The sequence below is a fragment of the Physeter macrocephalus genome, chromosome 1 (genome assembly GCF_002837175.3).
Source record: "Physeter macrocephalus isolate SW-GA chromosome 1, ASM283717v5, whole genome shotgun sequence".
Taxonomy (NCBI): Eukaryota; Metazoa; Chordata; class Mammalia; order Artiodactyla; family Physeteridae; genus Physeter; species Physeter macrocephalus.
Window position 1 is genome coordinate 42805408 of NC_041214.2, and position 16553 is coordinate 42821960.

The 16553-nt window shown below is 38.5% G+C and overlaps 1 protein-coding gene across 1 annotated transcript; it reads right to left on the reverse strand.

Moving 5' to 3' along the window:
• Nucleotides 1–292: 292 nt before the first annotated feature.
• On the reverse strand, nt 293–16257 carry SGO1 (shugoshin 1). The gene is made up of 8 exons (XM_007130922.4): nt 16107–16257; nt 12688–12842; nt 12407–12603; nt 8736–8812; nt 6801–6859; nt 4855–5670; nt 2634–2823; nt 293–2427 (listed from the first exon to the last, which is right to left on the reverse strand). The coding sequence occupies exons 2-8, from the start codon at nt 12827–12829 to the stop codon at nt 2307–2309; spliced, it is 1602 nt and encodes a 533-aa protein (XP_007130984.2). The 5' UTR covers nt 12830–12842; nt 16107–16257; the 3' UTR covers nt 293–2306.
• Nucleotides 16258–16553: the final 296 nt, after the last annotated feature.

A 16553-nucleotide genomic window follows, 5' to 3' on the forward strand; every position in this document is an offset into this window, starting at 1 on the left:
AACATTCATGTAAAATGTTAAAACACAAAACAATCTTAATAGTCTATGGATAAACACTACAATAAGAATAAAGAAATATTAAAATACAAAAACTCAAAGTATAAAACCACCAAATTTAGAAAAATAGTTGATTTTGGAGATGAAGGGAAGGTGAGGATCAAAAATAGATGAAAAAACATCAGAAGAGAAAGATCTATAAAATAATAGGAAAGGCAGTCAAAGGTGTAGAGCAGGAGTTGGCAAGCTTTTGGGGTAAAGGGCTCAAGAGTAAATATTTTAGACTTTGCAAGCCTTTGCAAGAGGCAAAATGAAGGATATTATGTAAGTACTTATAGGGATTCAAAGTTAGTGTTTTGTATCATCAGAATCGATAGCAAGTTTTTGATTTAAAGACATAAAAACCATTTTCAGACCATATGAAAGCAGGCAGAGGGCTGAATTCGGTCCGTAGTCTGCAGTTTGCACACTGCTGGCCTAGAGCAACGTCATGCAATAGAACTTTCTGGGGTGACAGGAATGCTGTACATCTGCATTGTCCCCAGTATGGTAACCACGAGAGCCACATGTGGCTACTGAGCACTTGAAATGCAGCAACTGTGACTGAGAAATTAAACTTTACATTGTATTCAATCTTCATTAAGATAGCCATTCTAGAGTTTCTATGAATTCAAAGAACAGGTGTAAGAGCAGTGGCTGAACAAACAAACTAGAAAAATAAGAGACTATGATGGGAGAGTAGGGCATATGAACCAGTGATTCCTTCCGGGACAGGAAAACTTGGGCTGATGGAAAGGATTTTGGGTGTGACTGGCATGGAATGCAGGAAGACGTGGAGATGCACTCAAGAAAACTTGAGGTCAGGGTTAGAAGAGTCACCCAGTAAAACAGAAATTGTTGATCATGGACAGGGCGGTTCCACAACAAGAAGCTGAAAGAGAAGAGACGTGTGAGGATGGGAGACCTATGGGGGCGAGGACTACAGAGAAAACCAAGGTTTGGGAGAGAAATGTCCAACAAGGGCGAGAGTGGTGAAGGCTGGAGAGAAAGATGACCAGGGAGATATGCTACCTCTGATATTTAAAGAACGGAAGAAAAACACAAGCACTATCTTATACAAACTTTATTGCTCTTTAAAAATGAATTACTTTAAACTTTACAGAGGTATATACAAATGTAGGCTTCAAACTCTCAGAACTGAACTAATTCCATCACTGAATTAATTTTTTTTTAAACTAGCTAAAATTTTACTCTTTAATTAGGAACCTTGGGGAAAAGAAGTCATATCAGGATTTAAAGGCAAAGGCAGAGACCCAAAACCAGCTGGTTTTTCCTTGTTAGGCTGGAGCAGAGTTTAAGCCAGGCCAGACCCACTCCAGCTCTGGCCACAGTCTGCTCTCTACAGCCCGGTCCCAGGTTTGTTTGGTTGCAAACTGGCTTCACTTCGTCTGAAGACCTAGCTTGAGCGAATTCATGGCTTCTGCAAGTTTGAGCATCCCTCACTTCTGTCATTGGTGGTGCCACTGGCCATGGCCTTAGGAATTGATCAAAAATACAAAAAAGCCCTTGGCATTCACACATTTAACATTTGGCATTTTTGTCTAAACAAGTAACTATACTGAAAGGCCATGACACAATAATTTGTGATTTTGCTGAGGTATCCCTTTGAACAATGTACGCCTGGAGCTGGGGGTTCAGAGACAATTACTTACCTGGTCCCTGAGCCTAAGCAATCATCAATTCTCTAATCATGATCTAATACAGATTTTATCTGAAAAACCAAATACAACAATAGTATAAGGGATCCACAAACAGCTTAGGGTACACCCTACTGTGAATGACAAGGATTTATTTTGTTCAAATACTGTACAAAGAGTTTCAAAAGATCCTCAGCCTGTCTTCAAAAATCATTCATTCAAAATCATTCATTCAATCATAGTATTACCTACTTAAGGGAAAAATAAAGATGCCTTATAATTAAAACATCTTAATCTGAAGAAACATTAATTTCCAAATGTTGGTATAAGATACATTTTGATTAAAATTAGGCAGTATAAAAAAATCTAAACTATTATAGTGCTTAAGTCCAATTATTTATACCTAAAAGAAAAAATAAACCAAATGTATCAAAGGTTTAAGAAAAACCACCACATTTGAAGCATAGTTTTGAAGAAATGTTCACAATCTAGAGTCCTGTCAAGAGAATATTCTATGGCAGTAGTTCAACCCACTTGAACACTATCTTACAGATTCTCTCGGCACCACAGAAGAGGGTGTAGGATGAATTTAAACAACATCCAACAAACGCTTCATTGTACTTGCTTCATGCTTTTTTTTTTTTTAGAACTGCTTCTGGAATCCTTTTTCTGCTTAAAAATAGGCGAATTCAAGAAACACAAATCTGTAAAAGGGTCCCCTCTTCTCAGTTTCCTGTAAGAGTAAAGAGAACTCGTAGGCATAATTATAAGCATCCCAATACCAACTTACTCTTCAGTATAAATTTACTGTAGAGTACACCATTGTTAATACTCCCCGTTCAGATTTTCATCAAAATGGTGTATTTCAAATAAGGCTCCATAACCTTAATCCCCCCGTGTGTATCATTAAAAGTTAGTTCCCACAAGCCAAATACTTACGAAGCGAGCGTGGGTTCCTTATAGTTCACACTGGCTGTGCACCTACGTTTACGCAAAGACACTGGTGGGCTTTCTACATTCTTTTTTGGAGAAAGAGAAAGTTTTCTGGTTTTCACTACAGGATACAAGGGGACATTTGTGATATCCTTCAGGTGAAAATGAGATGACTGGTGAGTTTCAGGTAGTGCACCTACAGAAAACAAGTTTTATTGAATATGGTTCCAAAAAACAAACAAGCAAACACAGGAACTAAAACTGTATGCAATTACACATCTTAAAAGTATACAAAATCCAGCATTTTATAACACAGATTTTTAAAAACTTGTTCACCATTTTTTCCTCCCAGATAACACCGAAATATTAATTATTGTAGCTGTGAAGAACTGACTAAAACAATAGTTTACTAAAACGTAAAATTCTTAAAAATTAAGGAAAAAATTAAAATTCTTCTAGGATAGCCTGGGTACAATGAATTAGTTTAAACTATGCAATTTCATTTAGTCACACCTTGCTCTTTAGAATCATCCAGGCCTCGATCTCTTTCAATTCCTAAGTTTATCATCAAGTGACTTCTTATTGTCTTATAAAGCCACTCAAACTCATTCTATTAAATAAATGAGAATTCTAAATCGTACTCTCTGGGTAAACCAGGAGAAAAGGTGTTCCCTCTAGTAAAGCTAGTTGGTTAAAAAGCTACCCAATGTTTTTCCTGTCATAAACATCCAAGTTATTCTACTTGGAGCTACATCTATATTGGGAGACAGCTACCCATTTCACAGGTAAGAACACTATAAGACAAACAAGCTCTTAAAATAGTTTTAAAAAGCAAATCATTTCCCAAGAAAAACTAAATTGTAACTGTAAAATGACTTTATACTTATTAACCATTGTCCAGGGTTATTTGAGATTCAAATATTCTGTCTTTCTTGTCCCTACATAAGCATCTTGTACTATACTAATTATTCCAACTTTTGGTTTGGAAGATATGGTTAAACAACAACATCAGATCAGTTGCTATATTCCGGAATAAAGCTTCTAAAACTTCAAAGCATATACAGATCTTCTGGGGATTTTGTTAGAGAGATACAGATTCTGATTCAAGGATGTGGGGTACGGCCTGAGATTCTGCTTTTCTAAGAAGTTTCCAGGTAATGCTGACGCTGATGGTCTGGGGACCAAATTCTGAGTAACACTATTTTAGAGTGTATTTTTTTTTCTTTTAAAAACTTATTATGAAATATTTCAAGTATACACAAAGACGGGGACAACAGTATAATAAGCCCCGTTACCCAGCTTCAATAATTATCAACATTTTGCCAATCTTGTTTGATTTACTCTAAAATCATTACAGCATATTTTTTAAAAAAGATATTTGCATGCTACCACCACCTAACTGGTTGACCCTGGAAAGTCATTTAGCTTTTTTAGGCTTCAGTTTCCTTATAAACAAAACAAGCATGATCACACCTACATGTCACAGAGTTGTTCTGAGGATCAAATGAACTAGCATGACAATATTTTGAGAATAAAACCTGCCTGTTTATGTTAGTTTCCCCAGACTAAAATTCCCAGATGAGAATCTCTGTGGGCAGGTGCAGGCTGTATCATCAACATTTGAACCATGCCTAATTTTTCATCTAACCAATAAAAGCAAGATTTTTCTAAGGTACAGTTTTTAGGTGTTTTACAAATGTCTTAAAAAAGAATACTAAGCCCATCAATTGAGGAAAAGGTTTTCTTGGTCTAATTAGGCCACCTTCACTAAATAGAAAATTATTTTAAATTGTGGTTCCTGTCAAGTTGACTATATAAAGCAAAGCCATTAAAATTACAGGTCACTGGATTCAAGTTTGATTTCATTTTCAATGGGATGTTTCAGGGGAGTGTGTAATAGGCATTTTAATTCAACTTAACTCCACAAAAGTTTTTTCCTCGCCTTGGAAGCTTTCATTTACTGAAAGTAAAATTGCTTTCTCCATAACAAGTAGTATTTGTTCTTAAAGAGGATTTAAATTAGCTAAAAGCATGTCGAAGCAACACAACAGTGATTTCCACCCCACGGTCCCCCACTATTTAATCTGACTGTAACTTTCCCCAAAGAGACAGATGGTAAGTCTGTAACCTCCTCCAGAGAAACAGATGGTAAGTATAGTATATAAGCACCAGGAGTGATCATTTATCATAAACATTAAAAATGCAGGCAAACAAGTAAATCACTTACTAGGAGGAGTTTTTGTTGGCTCAGAATCCTCTGTCTCCTTTTCACCCCTATGTTTCAGTGCTCTTTTAGATCGAGGCCTGGTGACTGGACTCCTATCCGATTCACTGGTGAGATCTTGACTGTACTTGCACGTGGGCAGATAGAGGTCATCAGAATCATCTCCTGAACCACATGATTCACAGATGCTCACTTCAGATTCATTGTTGTTTTCTTCTCTTTTAGAATCATTGCTCATTTTTTGTCGGAAAGGAGTGAGATGAACACCCTCTTCCAAATTAAAATTGTAAGCATCCCTAGAGGTGACAGATTTATGCAATTTTTTTTGGGAAACAGTTTTTTTATATTCACTTTTGCTCCCTTTATATTTTGAGACAGATTTTGATTTTCTCCTTTTGTTAGCTTTTCTTTTCTCTTCTCTTTTTCTTCCTTGGGCAGCTCTGTGCTTACTTTTAGTTTGGTCTAATTTATACTCTAAAATGTCTTCTTTTGTTTTAGTAGATCGTCCTGGGTGAATTAGCCTTGGTGATAAGTAAATTTGATCCTTGTTCCATTGACAAAAATTTTGTTCTACATTTTCAGGTATGTGCATGTTTACTGGTGGGTCTACAAATCTAATTCTTTCCAATTCCAAAGACTGCTCTGACAAATAACTGATTCCAAAATCATCCAAGGCATTGAACTGACATGGATTGTTGACATGCTTCTTTAAACTGCGACGGAGAGATACAGTTCTAGGTAAGACATTATCAGTTGACTTATCTTCATCTGAACCCAAATCGAATCCCAGTCTGTCTTGAGAAATAGTAGGTATTGGCTCTGAGAATTTAAAAAAATAAATGAGAAAGATAGTTTTACTTTATGGAAATTTAAATTTTAAGAATCTTAGAATTCAAAGTTAAAAATAGAACTAATGAAAATTCATCCTGTAGTTTCCCCACATTTACTATAAATAAATAAAAATCTGGGGAGCATAATATTTACTCCCTTCCGACTGTCTGTGCCTATATATTCCAAGGTCGTTATGAGGGTTAACTACGATAACATATGTTAAATGCCTAACACAGAGCGTAACACATAGTAGGCTCAGTAAACTGCAGCCACAGTTATAGCCAAGGTTTCTGACTATAGATTTGGAAAAATAAATGGATGTATTTAAAAACTCTTGTTGGGCTTCCCTGGTGGCACAGTGGTTGGGAGTCCGCCTGCTGATGCGGGGGGCGCGGTTTAAAAAAATAAATGAGAAAGATAGTTTTACTTTATGGAAATTTAAATTTTAAGAATCTTAGAATTCAAAGTTAAAAATAGAACTAATGAAAATTCATCCTGTAGTTTCCCCACATTTACTATAAATAAATAAAAATCTGGGGAGCATAATATTTACTCCCTTCCGACTGTCTGTGCCTATATATTCCAAGGTCGTTATGAGGGTTAACTACGATAACATATGTTAAATGCCTAACACAGAGCGTAACACATAGTAGGCTCAGTAAACTGCAGCCACAGTTATAGCCAAGGTTTCTGACTATAGATTTGGAAAAATAAATGGATGTATTTAAAAACTCTTGTTGGGCTTCCCTGGTGGCACAGTGGTTGGGAGTCCGCCTGCTGATGCGGGGGGCGCGGGTTTGTGCCCCGGTCCGGGAGGGTCCCGCATGCCGCGGAGCGGCTGGGCCCATGAGGCGTGGCCGCTGGGCTTGCGCGTCTGGAGCCTGTGCTCCCGGCAGTGAGAGGCCCGTGTACCGCAAAAAAAAAAAAAAAAAAAAAAAAAAAACCCAACAAACTCTTGTTATTCTGTGTAAAATAAACAGATATTTGCTTTGAGCAGAATACCAGACGAGAAGATTTAAAAAGGTAAACAAATAAAAATTAGAGAAATTTAATTGTTACTTGTTCCCAAAGATCTCATCTTGCCTTTAGCAGTATTTTTAGATTTTCATTTGTATTACCTTCTATTTGGAACAATTCTTCTTGTCCTGGAAAGTCAGTGTCCTGAAGAGGAACTTGCCTTAGAAAATAGCAATAAAAAACAAAAATTTATTTAACAATTATGCAATAAAAACAAATTTTAAGATTTTCTACAAAGTAAGTTTTTTTCTTTAGTATAATTTCATAATTCCGCTCTAAATCAGTACATCTCTTCTATATCAAAGGAAACCAAAAAACATTTATGCTGATTACGTGGAGGCTGATTTGTTACGACAGACATTCAACTGCCACTGGAGGAACTAACATATCAAATTGGACAGTTCCTCCTGAAAACGTTCCATAACTCACCATTTCATTTAACTGGAGAAACAGCCAATCAGATCGACTTATAAAATACATTAAAGAAATTCAGTTAGATCCTTCTTTAGGAGCCTGCGTTATCACTAGCCGAGCTGTGATTTGTGGGCAGTGAACACTTCTACCGTGCTTACCTACTGACTCCTCTGAGGTTAATACTGCTCATTTTCTTTAAAAATTTTGTTCCCCTTTGGTTCATGGAACAAGAAATTTCCATTCTTTATGCTTTAATACGGCCGTTTCATTCTAATTATAATTTTATTCTCTATTTTCTGTAGAGAATTTCCCCCTCTGGACATCAAAACTTAAGTACAAGTTTAGGTAACAAAGTTATGGCAACCAACTAATAACAATTTTAGAAACCTTATAAAAACTCAATTACCTCATCTTGCTTTTTATTTATTTATTTATTTTTGCGGTATGCGGACCTCTCACTGTTGCGGCCTCTCCCGCCGCAGAGCACAGGCTCCGGACGCGGAGGCCCAGCGGCCACAGCTCACGGGCCTAGCCACTCCGCGGCACGTGGGATCCTCCCAGACCAGGGCACGAATCCGTATCCCCTGCATTGGCAGGCAGACTCTCAACCACTGCGCCATCAGGGAAGCCCCTCATCTTGCTTTTCGATCATCATATATTTTGTCACCTTAATATTCAACTGTTTAAAAACTATTGATGATTAAAATTAATATGGGGATAGGAATCATATTAGTGATTACTTCTGCAAGGAGGGGGCACAGATTCAAAAGGGAATGACTTATGGTAGTAGCTCTCACCTGGGGACAGTTAACCTCCCCCTCCCCCAAATGCCCCCGGGATATTTGGCAATGTTGAGAGACATTTTGGTTCTTATAACTGTTCGAGGGGGGCTGCTATTGGCCTCTAGTGGGTGGAGGCCAGGTATGCTGCTAAACATCCCACAATGCTTGGGACAGCCCCACAAGCAAGAATGATGTAGCCCAAAATGTCAGAGGCACTTAGACTGAGAAACCCCGGGCCAGAGTGACAGCAATGCTCTGCATCTTAACTCAGGTTTTGGTTCACGGGTGTATACATTAGTCTAATTCACTGAACTGTGTAATTAAGATCTGTGCATTTTACTGTATCTAATTATATCTCAGTAATTTATAAGCAAACAAATAAACTACCCTTAATCCAAGAGAAGAAGAAGGTATATGAGGTCTGATGGTATTTAAGAATGAATTGGATTAGCAAGACAGTGTGAAAGCTGTGTTAAATATGATATTTTATTAGATTTCTTTTCTAAACCAGACTATTTGTAGTACTGGCAAAATACCATCATTTGAATAAACAATCCTTAGAATAAAAACACTATACAAGAAAAATATAACTGAAGGGAATAGTTTAAAAATTCAGGAGAAGCTTTTTATTCCTAGACATCAAGAAAGTAACTAAATAGAGGAAAGCTTTGGCTTGGCTACATAGCACAGAATTTCAACATATAAAATTTCTTAAATACATTCTTAGAACATCAGACCCAAATACAAGAGTCAATATAATGCTAATTTCCTTTCATAAATGGATCACAGAATTAAATACTTCTTGGCATTAATAATCATAATAATGAATTTGATACTAACGGTAAATCCTCCACGAGTAAATTCCTGGAGTTGCTGTCGCTACTGGAGTCCATTCCAGAGGGACATACTTCCCGGTCCTGTCAATGTATTAAAACAAAGAAAACACTGGTACAATGGAAATATTCATAACAAAGCATTCATTTATTCAACAGTATTTATTGACAGTCTGCTGTGGTGCCAGGAACTGTTCTAGGAACTGAATCTATAGCTACAAAATAGATTAAGTACTACTCTTTTAAAGCTTACATGCTAGTGTAGGGAGATGAAATGTAAAAAAGCTGACGGTGATAAATGCAATGAAGGAAATACTCTGGTTGAAATGACAGAGAGTGACTGATGTTGGAGGTCTCTTTTAGATGGGATGACTTTCATCTGAAATCTGAAGAACGCAAAGAGCCAGCCTTTGAAGGAGGAAGAAGTGGAAACAGCAGATACAAAAGTCATGACATAGGAAAACCTTGCTGTGCTCAGAAAAGAAAGGCCACTGGGGCTGGAACATAGTCACTGAAAAGACCAGTGAGAGGTGGGCACACAGAGGCCAGATAATGTAGGGTCTTGAGAACCATGAGTTTGGATTTTAGTCTATGTGTGGTGGGAAGTCATTTGAATATTAAGCAGGGAAGTAAAATGATCTGAGTTTTAAAGAGATCAGTCTGGCCACTGTGTGAAACATGGATTGAAAAGGGCCAAGGGCACAAGCTGTTAGGAAGTCGTAATAGTAAATCAAGCAAGACATATCAGCTTGGACAGGAATCCTATGGCTGTGGAGGTGAAGCCCAGGGGAAGGCTCTGCGCTAACAGTGCACTCACATTGAATAGGGGTGGAGGTAGGGACACAGTGAGAAGGAAGCTTCTTATGCTTCTGACTTGAGCAAACGGGTGGGTTGCCTTATTGAGCTGAGTAAGACTTACAGAGGGAGGCAGAAGTCCAATGTCTTGGGAGGGGGGAAATAAAGAGTTGTGCTTTGTACGAGATATATTTGAGATCCTTTATAAATATTTAAGTGAATATATCAAGTAGTAACTGTGTGTGTGTGTGTGTGTGTTTGTGTAGGTCTTGTGCTACAAATTTGGAAGCTACCAGCAGGCAGACAATATTTAAAGCTATGGGAGTGGATGAGATGGGCCTAGGACAGCTGATGTTTAAAAGTAAAGCCAGCAGAAGAGATGGACATAGAACAGTCATGAAGATAAACAAGGAGAGTATGATGGTAAGAAAGCTAAGAGATCAAAGTATTTCCAGCAAAGAGTCATCCCTGTACTATGTATTACTTCAAGGCCAACAGAAAAGAGAAGTGACCCCTGAATTTGGTAACACGGAGGTTTTGGTGACCTTGACACACAGTGACAACAGAATGGTGGGGATGAAAGCCTGATAAAAGTGAGTTCAAATGTGAGGGGATGCTGAGGAAGGGAAGACAGTAAGTGCTCTGTTCTCTCTGGAAAAGTTCTGCTGTGAATGGAAGCAGAGAGAGGAGGAGATGGAGGAATGAGATCAGGAGAGGTTCCATTTACTTTCTTTTCCTCTTAAGATGAGAGATCCTGAAGCACATTTGTATGTAGCTAGAACGATTCAGTAGAGGGAGATAAATGTTGGAGGAGGGTGCAAACTTTGAGGAGCAAAGTCCTAGAGGAGATGAAAAGAAGGGAATCTGATGCACAAGGGGAGGGACTGGCCTTGGATAGGAGCAGAGACACTTCTGCCAATGGCACAGGAAGGAAGACGGAGAACACAGTGTAGACAAAGGAAGGTGTGTAGATCTCTGTTAGGAAGACGAGTGGCCCAGTCTGATCCCTTAAAAGTCACTCCAATTCAGTGCAGTTGTTTTATGATATTTGATGTACATATAATATGAAGACATTATAATGAACAGGTTAAAACTGTTCATCAGAAACAACTAGAAATTTAATCCTGTTAAAAGTTTAAAATTTATTATCAATATAGCTAATGTTCTACAGCTGGTATTATTATTGAAGATAAGTAAAGGAGGATATTTAACTAAAATTATTTAAAAGATCCATGATAAAACTTAGGGAAGAAAATGCTATTAGAAATAACTTTCTGATTAATCCTTACAAGGTAAGTTAATTATTGATAGTCAAGAAAAACATTCTTATTAAAGCATTTTAAGTTCTCCAGCACTGCAAAATTGACTTGATAAACAAGGATGCAAATGTATACAATGATGGTTGAGAATGAGTGATACATACAGCGAGTACGTGGCAGAAAACAAACTCTGATGTTTTAAATGCTAGGAATACTTTCACCCAGCAACTAACAATATCTTTTAATAAATATTCAAAAATCACTGATAAATGTCAAAGGCCTACAATAACAGAATTTTTCCACCACTGTTTTTGTGATTATCTCATTGGGTACTCACTTGACACTACTCTGTGTGATTTCAGCAAAAATTTGGAAAGGGAAAAGGAAGATTCAAATGTCTTTGGAGAAATTTTTTTCCTCACTAGTTGACCAAACAGGGAAAAGAAAAAAATTAGGAAAGATTACATTCTGAAGGAAAAATATTTTAAATAACCTTCACATGAAGGTAAAAAAAAAATAAATCGTATCTAATCTTTATAGACAATTTTCTACTATATTATGTATGTATATGTTGCTATATGTGTACATATGTATGTGTATACACACACATGTTCTGTATATATCATACACAGAAAAAATATGGAATCACCTTAGTTGCAGGGAAGCAAGAACTCTTTCACTGACTCTTCCTCTCAATGGAGAGGTGACTTAATTCCTTTCTCGAGTCCAGACTCCTACCCTAATCACTAGGCTCTGGCTTCTTCTCCTGCCCTAGGTACCAACACAGCTCTTCACTGGCGTGGCAAACTGATGGACACCCAAGTGTTAACAACTGACACTCACCACTGCTCTTTTCTTTCTCTGCCCCACGCAGTTTCCCTGGCAGTGGCCTCTGGGAAAAGGAGAGAAACTGGCTCGTCCTCTCTTCTAGGGATTAATGTGTGACGAGACCCAGATAAGACCCTAAATCAAAATTTCTCCATGTCTCTTATGTTTCGGCTGGCCTTTCTATACATTCCTGGACACAAACAGAATCAGACTGAAAAACAGACAGCAAAATGTTCAGGATATTCCTTGTTTGGGAGTTAATATATAGTTGTCCTTATTTAGCCAACTAGTAGGTAAAAATGATTCTCCATAAAGCGCTTAAATATTTCCCATCTCCCCAGTCAAGGTAGTCCTTTCGAAAGCCCACTGGTGCAGCAAAACTACATAGAAAAGCTAAGATTAACAGCACTGATTAAAACTTTTGGACTAGTCTGCTTCCACAACCACTCTTAGACCTTTGGCTTGGTTGCCCCTACCCTTGACGCACATCGCTGCCATTCAAAGGGTCTGGCTGTGCATGAGGCTAAACTATTTCTTTTATACGTTGTCTTGCTCCCTGCTTTCAGAAGCAAGTTATACGAGTATAAGCCTCAATCAGCTACAGGTATATGCTTGAAGCTTTCTTAACTTAACTGGCCCACATACAACTGGGCTGCAGCACTGAAGAAAGATGTTCTCATCACTTCACTAATAACAGAGCTATCAGTAATTAATTTAAAAAACATAATTGTTCTAAACTACTAATCCATGGCTTTAACATTTTTCCCAAGAAATTGAGCCTTTGTGATCAAAATACCTGAGCAGGTTCTTCTGTCTGCTGTGAAGTAAGTTTTTCTTTCAGTGTGTACAGCTGACACATGAGGTAGTAACATTCTTTCCTCAGCTGTAAGATGATATCCTGGGCTTCTCTCACTTTGGACTTTTCATTTTCCAAAGCTAAGACTAACATTCTGTTGTTGTCTTGGTAGTTTTTTAGCAGTGTAGAAGTGTTGGCTAAAAGAGAATAAAATTTTTTTTTATCAGTTATTAAATCTAATCTTAAACAGTGATGTAAAGGACAACATGAAAATCTCTTACTGATTATTTGGCATGGCGCAGCTATCAAAGACTTTCGTTTGCCAATCTCTGCCAAGTTTTTACTCCTTTTCTCTTTCATTCGTTTCTTTATGTCTTCAAGACTATCTTGAAAGGACTTTTTGAGGCATCTTTCCTTGGCCATCTTCTGCCTAGGACTTTAAAACAATAGAAAATATTTAATTTTTCAAGGGGTGATATCAAATATAAAACAAAACTGAAAATACAGGTTATTCATAAAAAACGGATTAAATAGAGACTTTGTAACTGTAGAATTAGCCCAAAGTAGACAGCCAATCTGGTAATAACCTACATTTGCAGCTTTTAAATTACATTAATATTTGTGGCATAATTTTATCCTCCTCGGGTACTTTATACGGAAGGCTTAATAAATATGGATTTCCAACACAAAGGCTCTATAATATGCCACTTATTTATTATTTAACAAATACTCATTGGGGGCTTACTATACATTGGGTTGGCCAAAAGGTTCATTCAGTGTTTTCCATAAGATGGCTATAGTAGCACTTAGTTGTCTTTAAATTCATTGGAAACAATTTTGTTAGATCGTTATGTGACAGCTGTCATATCAGCGTGCATTTAAAAAAATACATCAAAATTGGTGAATTTTTATGTAGCTATTTTAATACTGAAGATGGAAGAAAAAAAGCAACATTTTCAGCATATTATGCTTTATTATTTCAAGAAAGGTAAAAATGCAACCGAAACTCAAAAAAAGATTTGTGCAGTGTATGGAGAAGGTGCTGTGACTGATCGAACGTGTCAAAAGTGGTTTGCAAAGTTTCCTGCTGGAGATTTCTCGCTGGACGATGCTTCACGGTCGGGTAGACCAGTTGAAGTTGACAGCGATCAAATAGAAACAATAATTGAGAACAATCAACGTTATACCACACAGGAGATAGCAGACATACTCAAAATATCCAAATCAAACGTTGAAAATCATTTGCACCGGCCTGGTTATGTGAATCACTTTGATTTTTGGGTTCCACATAAGTTAAGTGAAAAAACCCTTCTTGACTGTATTTCCACATGTGATTCTCTACTTAAACGTCATGAAAACGTTCCATTTTTTTTTTTTTTGAAAACGTTCCATTTTTAAAACAAATTGTGACAGACGATGAAAACTGGATACTGTACAACAATGTGGAACAGAAGAGATTGTGGGGCAAGTGAAATGAACCACCACCAACCACACCAAAGGCCAGTCTTCATCCAAAGAAGGTGATGTTGTATATATGGTGGGATTGGAAGGGAGTCCTCTATTATGAGCTCCTTCCGGAAAACCATGATTAATTCCAACAAGTACTGCTCCCAATCAGACCAACTGAAAGCAGCACTCGATGAAAAGTGTCCAGACTTAGTGAACAGAAAATGCATAATCTTCCATCAGAATAACGTAAGATCTCATGTTTCTTTGATGACCAGGCAAAAACTGTTACAGCTTGGCTGGGAAATTCTGATTCATCCGCTAAATTCACCAGACATTGCACCTTCGGATTTCCATTTATTTCAGTCTTTACAAAATTCTCTTAATGGAAAAAATTTCAATTCCCTGGAAGACTGTAAAAGGTACTTGGAACAGTTCTTTGCTCAAAAAGATAAAAAGTTTTGGGAAGATGGAACTATAAAGTTGCCTGAAAAATGGCAGAAGGTAGTGGAACAAAAGGGTGAATATGTTGTTCAATAAAGTTCTTGGTGAAAATGAAAAACGTGTCTTTTATTTTTACTTAAAAAACCGAAGGCACTTTTTGGCCAATCCAATACTAGTCATTAAGGGAAATGCTTAATATATTTTGATGTTATTATTATTTATGTTTCCTATGACAATATTTATGACCAACTTTTAATGTATATTACGCTTACAGCATTAGTTGGGAGGCAAACACGTATCTAGGCTTTGCTTTCCAGTTACTTAAGATATGCACACATGCTCAAGAAAGTCAGGTGATCTTGAGAGGTTTAGTTATACTATGTAACACTATATACAATTTCACTAGGCTGTTATAACAATCGCAGAGCTAGAAATAGCAGGAACTGGGGCAGAGGAACATGCCAATTTTCTGTTATTTTTAAAACTCAGATCATGCATACAGCAGACATTATATAATTATTGTTCTACATACAGTTGAAAGTAGCAAAACATGCACTGCCAGGAGACCAAACCATTGAGTGTATTAGTACATAAGTATATGTAAATCTTTCAATGCTGCAAATCAGATGGTTTCAGTATTTTGCTACTAAGCATGTCAAACTACTTTTCATGAACCTCTTTTGCCCTAGACTGTACTTTGCAGATCTTAAAATTGCAAAAAATAATTCTTGTTTCCTACCACAATCTACGTATACAATTTTCACTGCAAAAGGACACCTTCATCTCCTCTTAGTCAAATATTTTCCTGAATCTTACATTTTCTTGAGTATTTTCTCCAGGCCTTCCTTATTTTCCTCTGGGGTCTTAAATATAGATATTGTAGATTTCATTAAATATTTTCTTTCTGCCAATACAGATACAATAAATACTGGGATGTTTCCAGTAGAGCAAGCACAACTATTATTTTTAAACACTAATGTTAAGTGGGTTGTATAAAATACCCTACCACAATGGAGTTTTTGGAGTTCAAACCTGGAGATGTTTGAGAGCCAGGCATATTAGGTAACTGAGCAAGTTGGTTTGGTTACTTTAAAAGCAGAGCTTATATAAAAAACTTTCGTTCTTACATTTAATCAACTTAAAATTACAAAAGAAAAATGCCCTATCAGAAGTTTCATTCCCGTCTAGGCTGATGGTCTTAAAACGGGGTGTGGTGGAGAGAAGGAATGAAAACAGTCACAGCGCGGACGGCAGTCTCAATCTGTACAGTATTCGGGTAAGGGGCCTAGGTTCAAAATAACCTAGAATATTTGATCTCCATCATAATTCTTTCATCACTCTTGCTGTAGGACACTAGCCAGTGCCGGCTTTTCCAGGGTAAGAGAAGCAGCAAAAGAAAAGGACGTCAAAGGCACCGCGCCACACAAAAAATAGCTGCCAGTTTATGTGCCCTCGCGTTGAGCCTGGCTTTTAACTACTGTAAACGCTTTACTTTCACATCACTTAAGTCACACAGTTCCGCGAGGCGCGAGGTTCCGGGCCCACTGAACAGAAGAGGAAATAAGAGCATCGCAAAGCGCAGGTTGGGGGGCTGAGCAGAGAGAGGCACCCGGTCAGGCCGACGCCACAGCCTGAGCTTTTGGCCACCGAACTCAGAACAGAGAGACGCAGAGGGAAGGGGGACAGGGGTCAAGATGCCCCTGTGTCACACCCGAAAAACCTGCAGCCTCCTCTTGGGAAAGTGGGACGGGGTGGGGGCTTCCGAAGAGGCCCGGAGACCCGCCTCCAACAGGAACGTCTACCACGGTACCTTGGCCACGGCTTCTGCCACAGCTGTCGCCCTCCTCCTCACATTCCAAGGCTCCGCGAGGCTGTCCGGCCGTGCGCGTCCCGAGCTCCGAGCCCCCTTAGTCTCAGGGACCCTCTCTCACCGCCGCTGACCGCTGCAACCACATTCGAAATTCTCCGCCGCGCTCACCCATTGGCTGGCTGGACGCGGTCACGTGACGCTGCGGCGCAGCCCAAGGCGCAGGCAGAGCCCCGCCCCGCCGGGCGGCCTCATGTGACGCAATCCCGCCGAGAATCCGCATCCGGGCATCCATCGCCCCCTCCCGCGGGGGCGGAGCCAGTTGTACGGTGCTTTTCTGCTCGGAGTTGTTGGTGTTTAGGGGGTGGCGCCTCTCCGACACCTTTCAGGGCGGGTATTTTAGAGAGTTCAAAAGATTCCTGTTTTTCCTAGTCTTACAGCCTCCCGTCT

Excerpts from the sequence above, each read along its gene's own strand:
- SGO1 (XM_007130922.4), bottom strand. The coding sequence starts at position 12,829 with ATGGCCAAGGAAAGATGCCTCAAAAAGTCCTTTCAAGATAGTCTTGAA. Across the intron at positions 6,860-8,735 it reads TTACTCGTGGAGGATTTACC|GCAAGTTCCTCTTCAGGACA; the intron begins GTTAGTATCAAA and ends CTATTTTCTAAG. Across the intron at positions 2,824-4,854 it reads GCCAACAAAAACTCCTCCTA|GTGCACTACCTGAAACTCAC; the intron begins GTAAGTGATTTA and ends TGTTTTCTGTAG.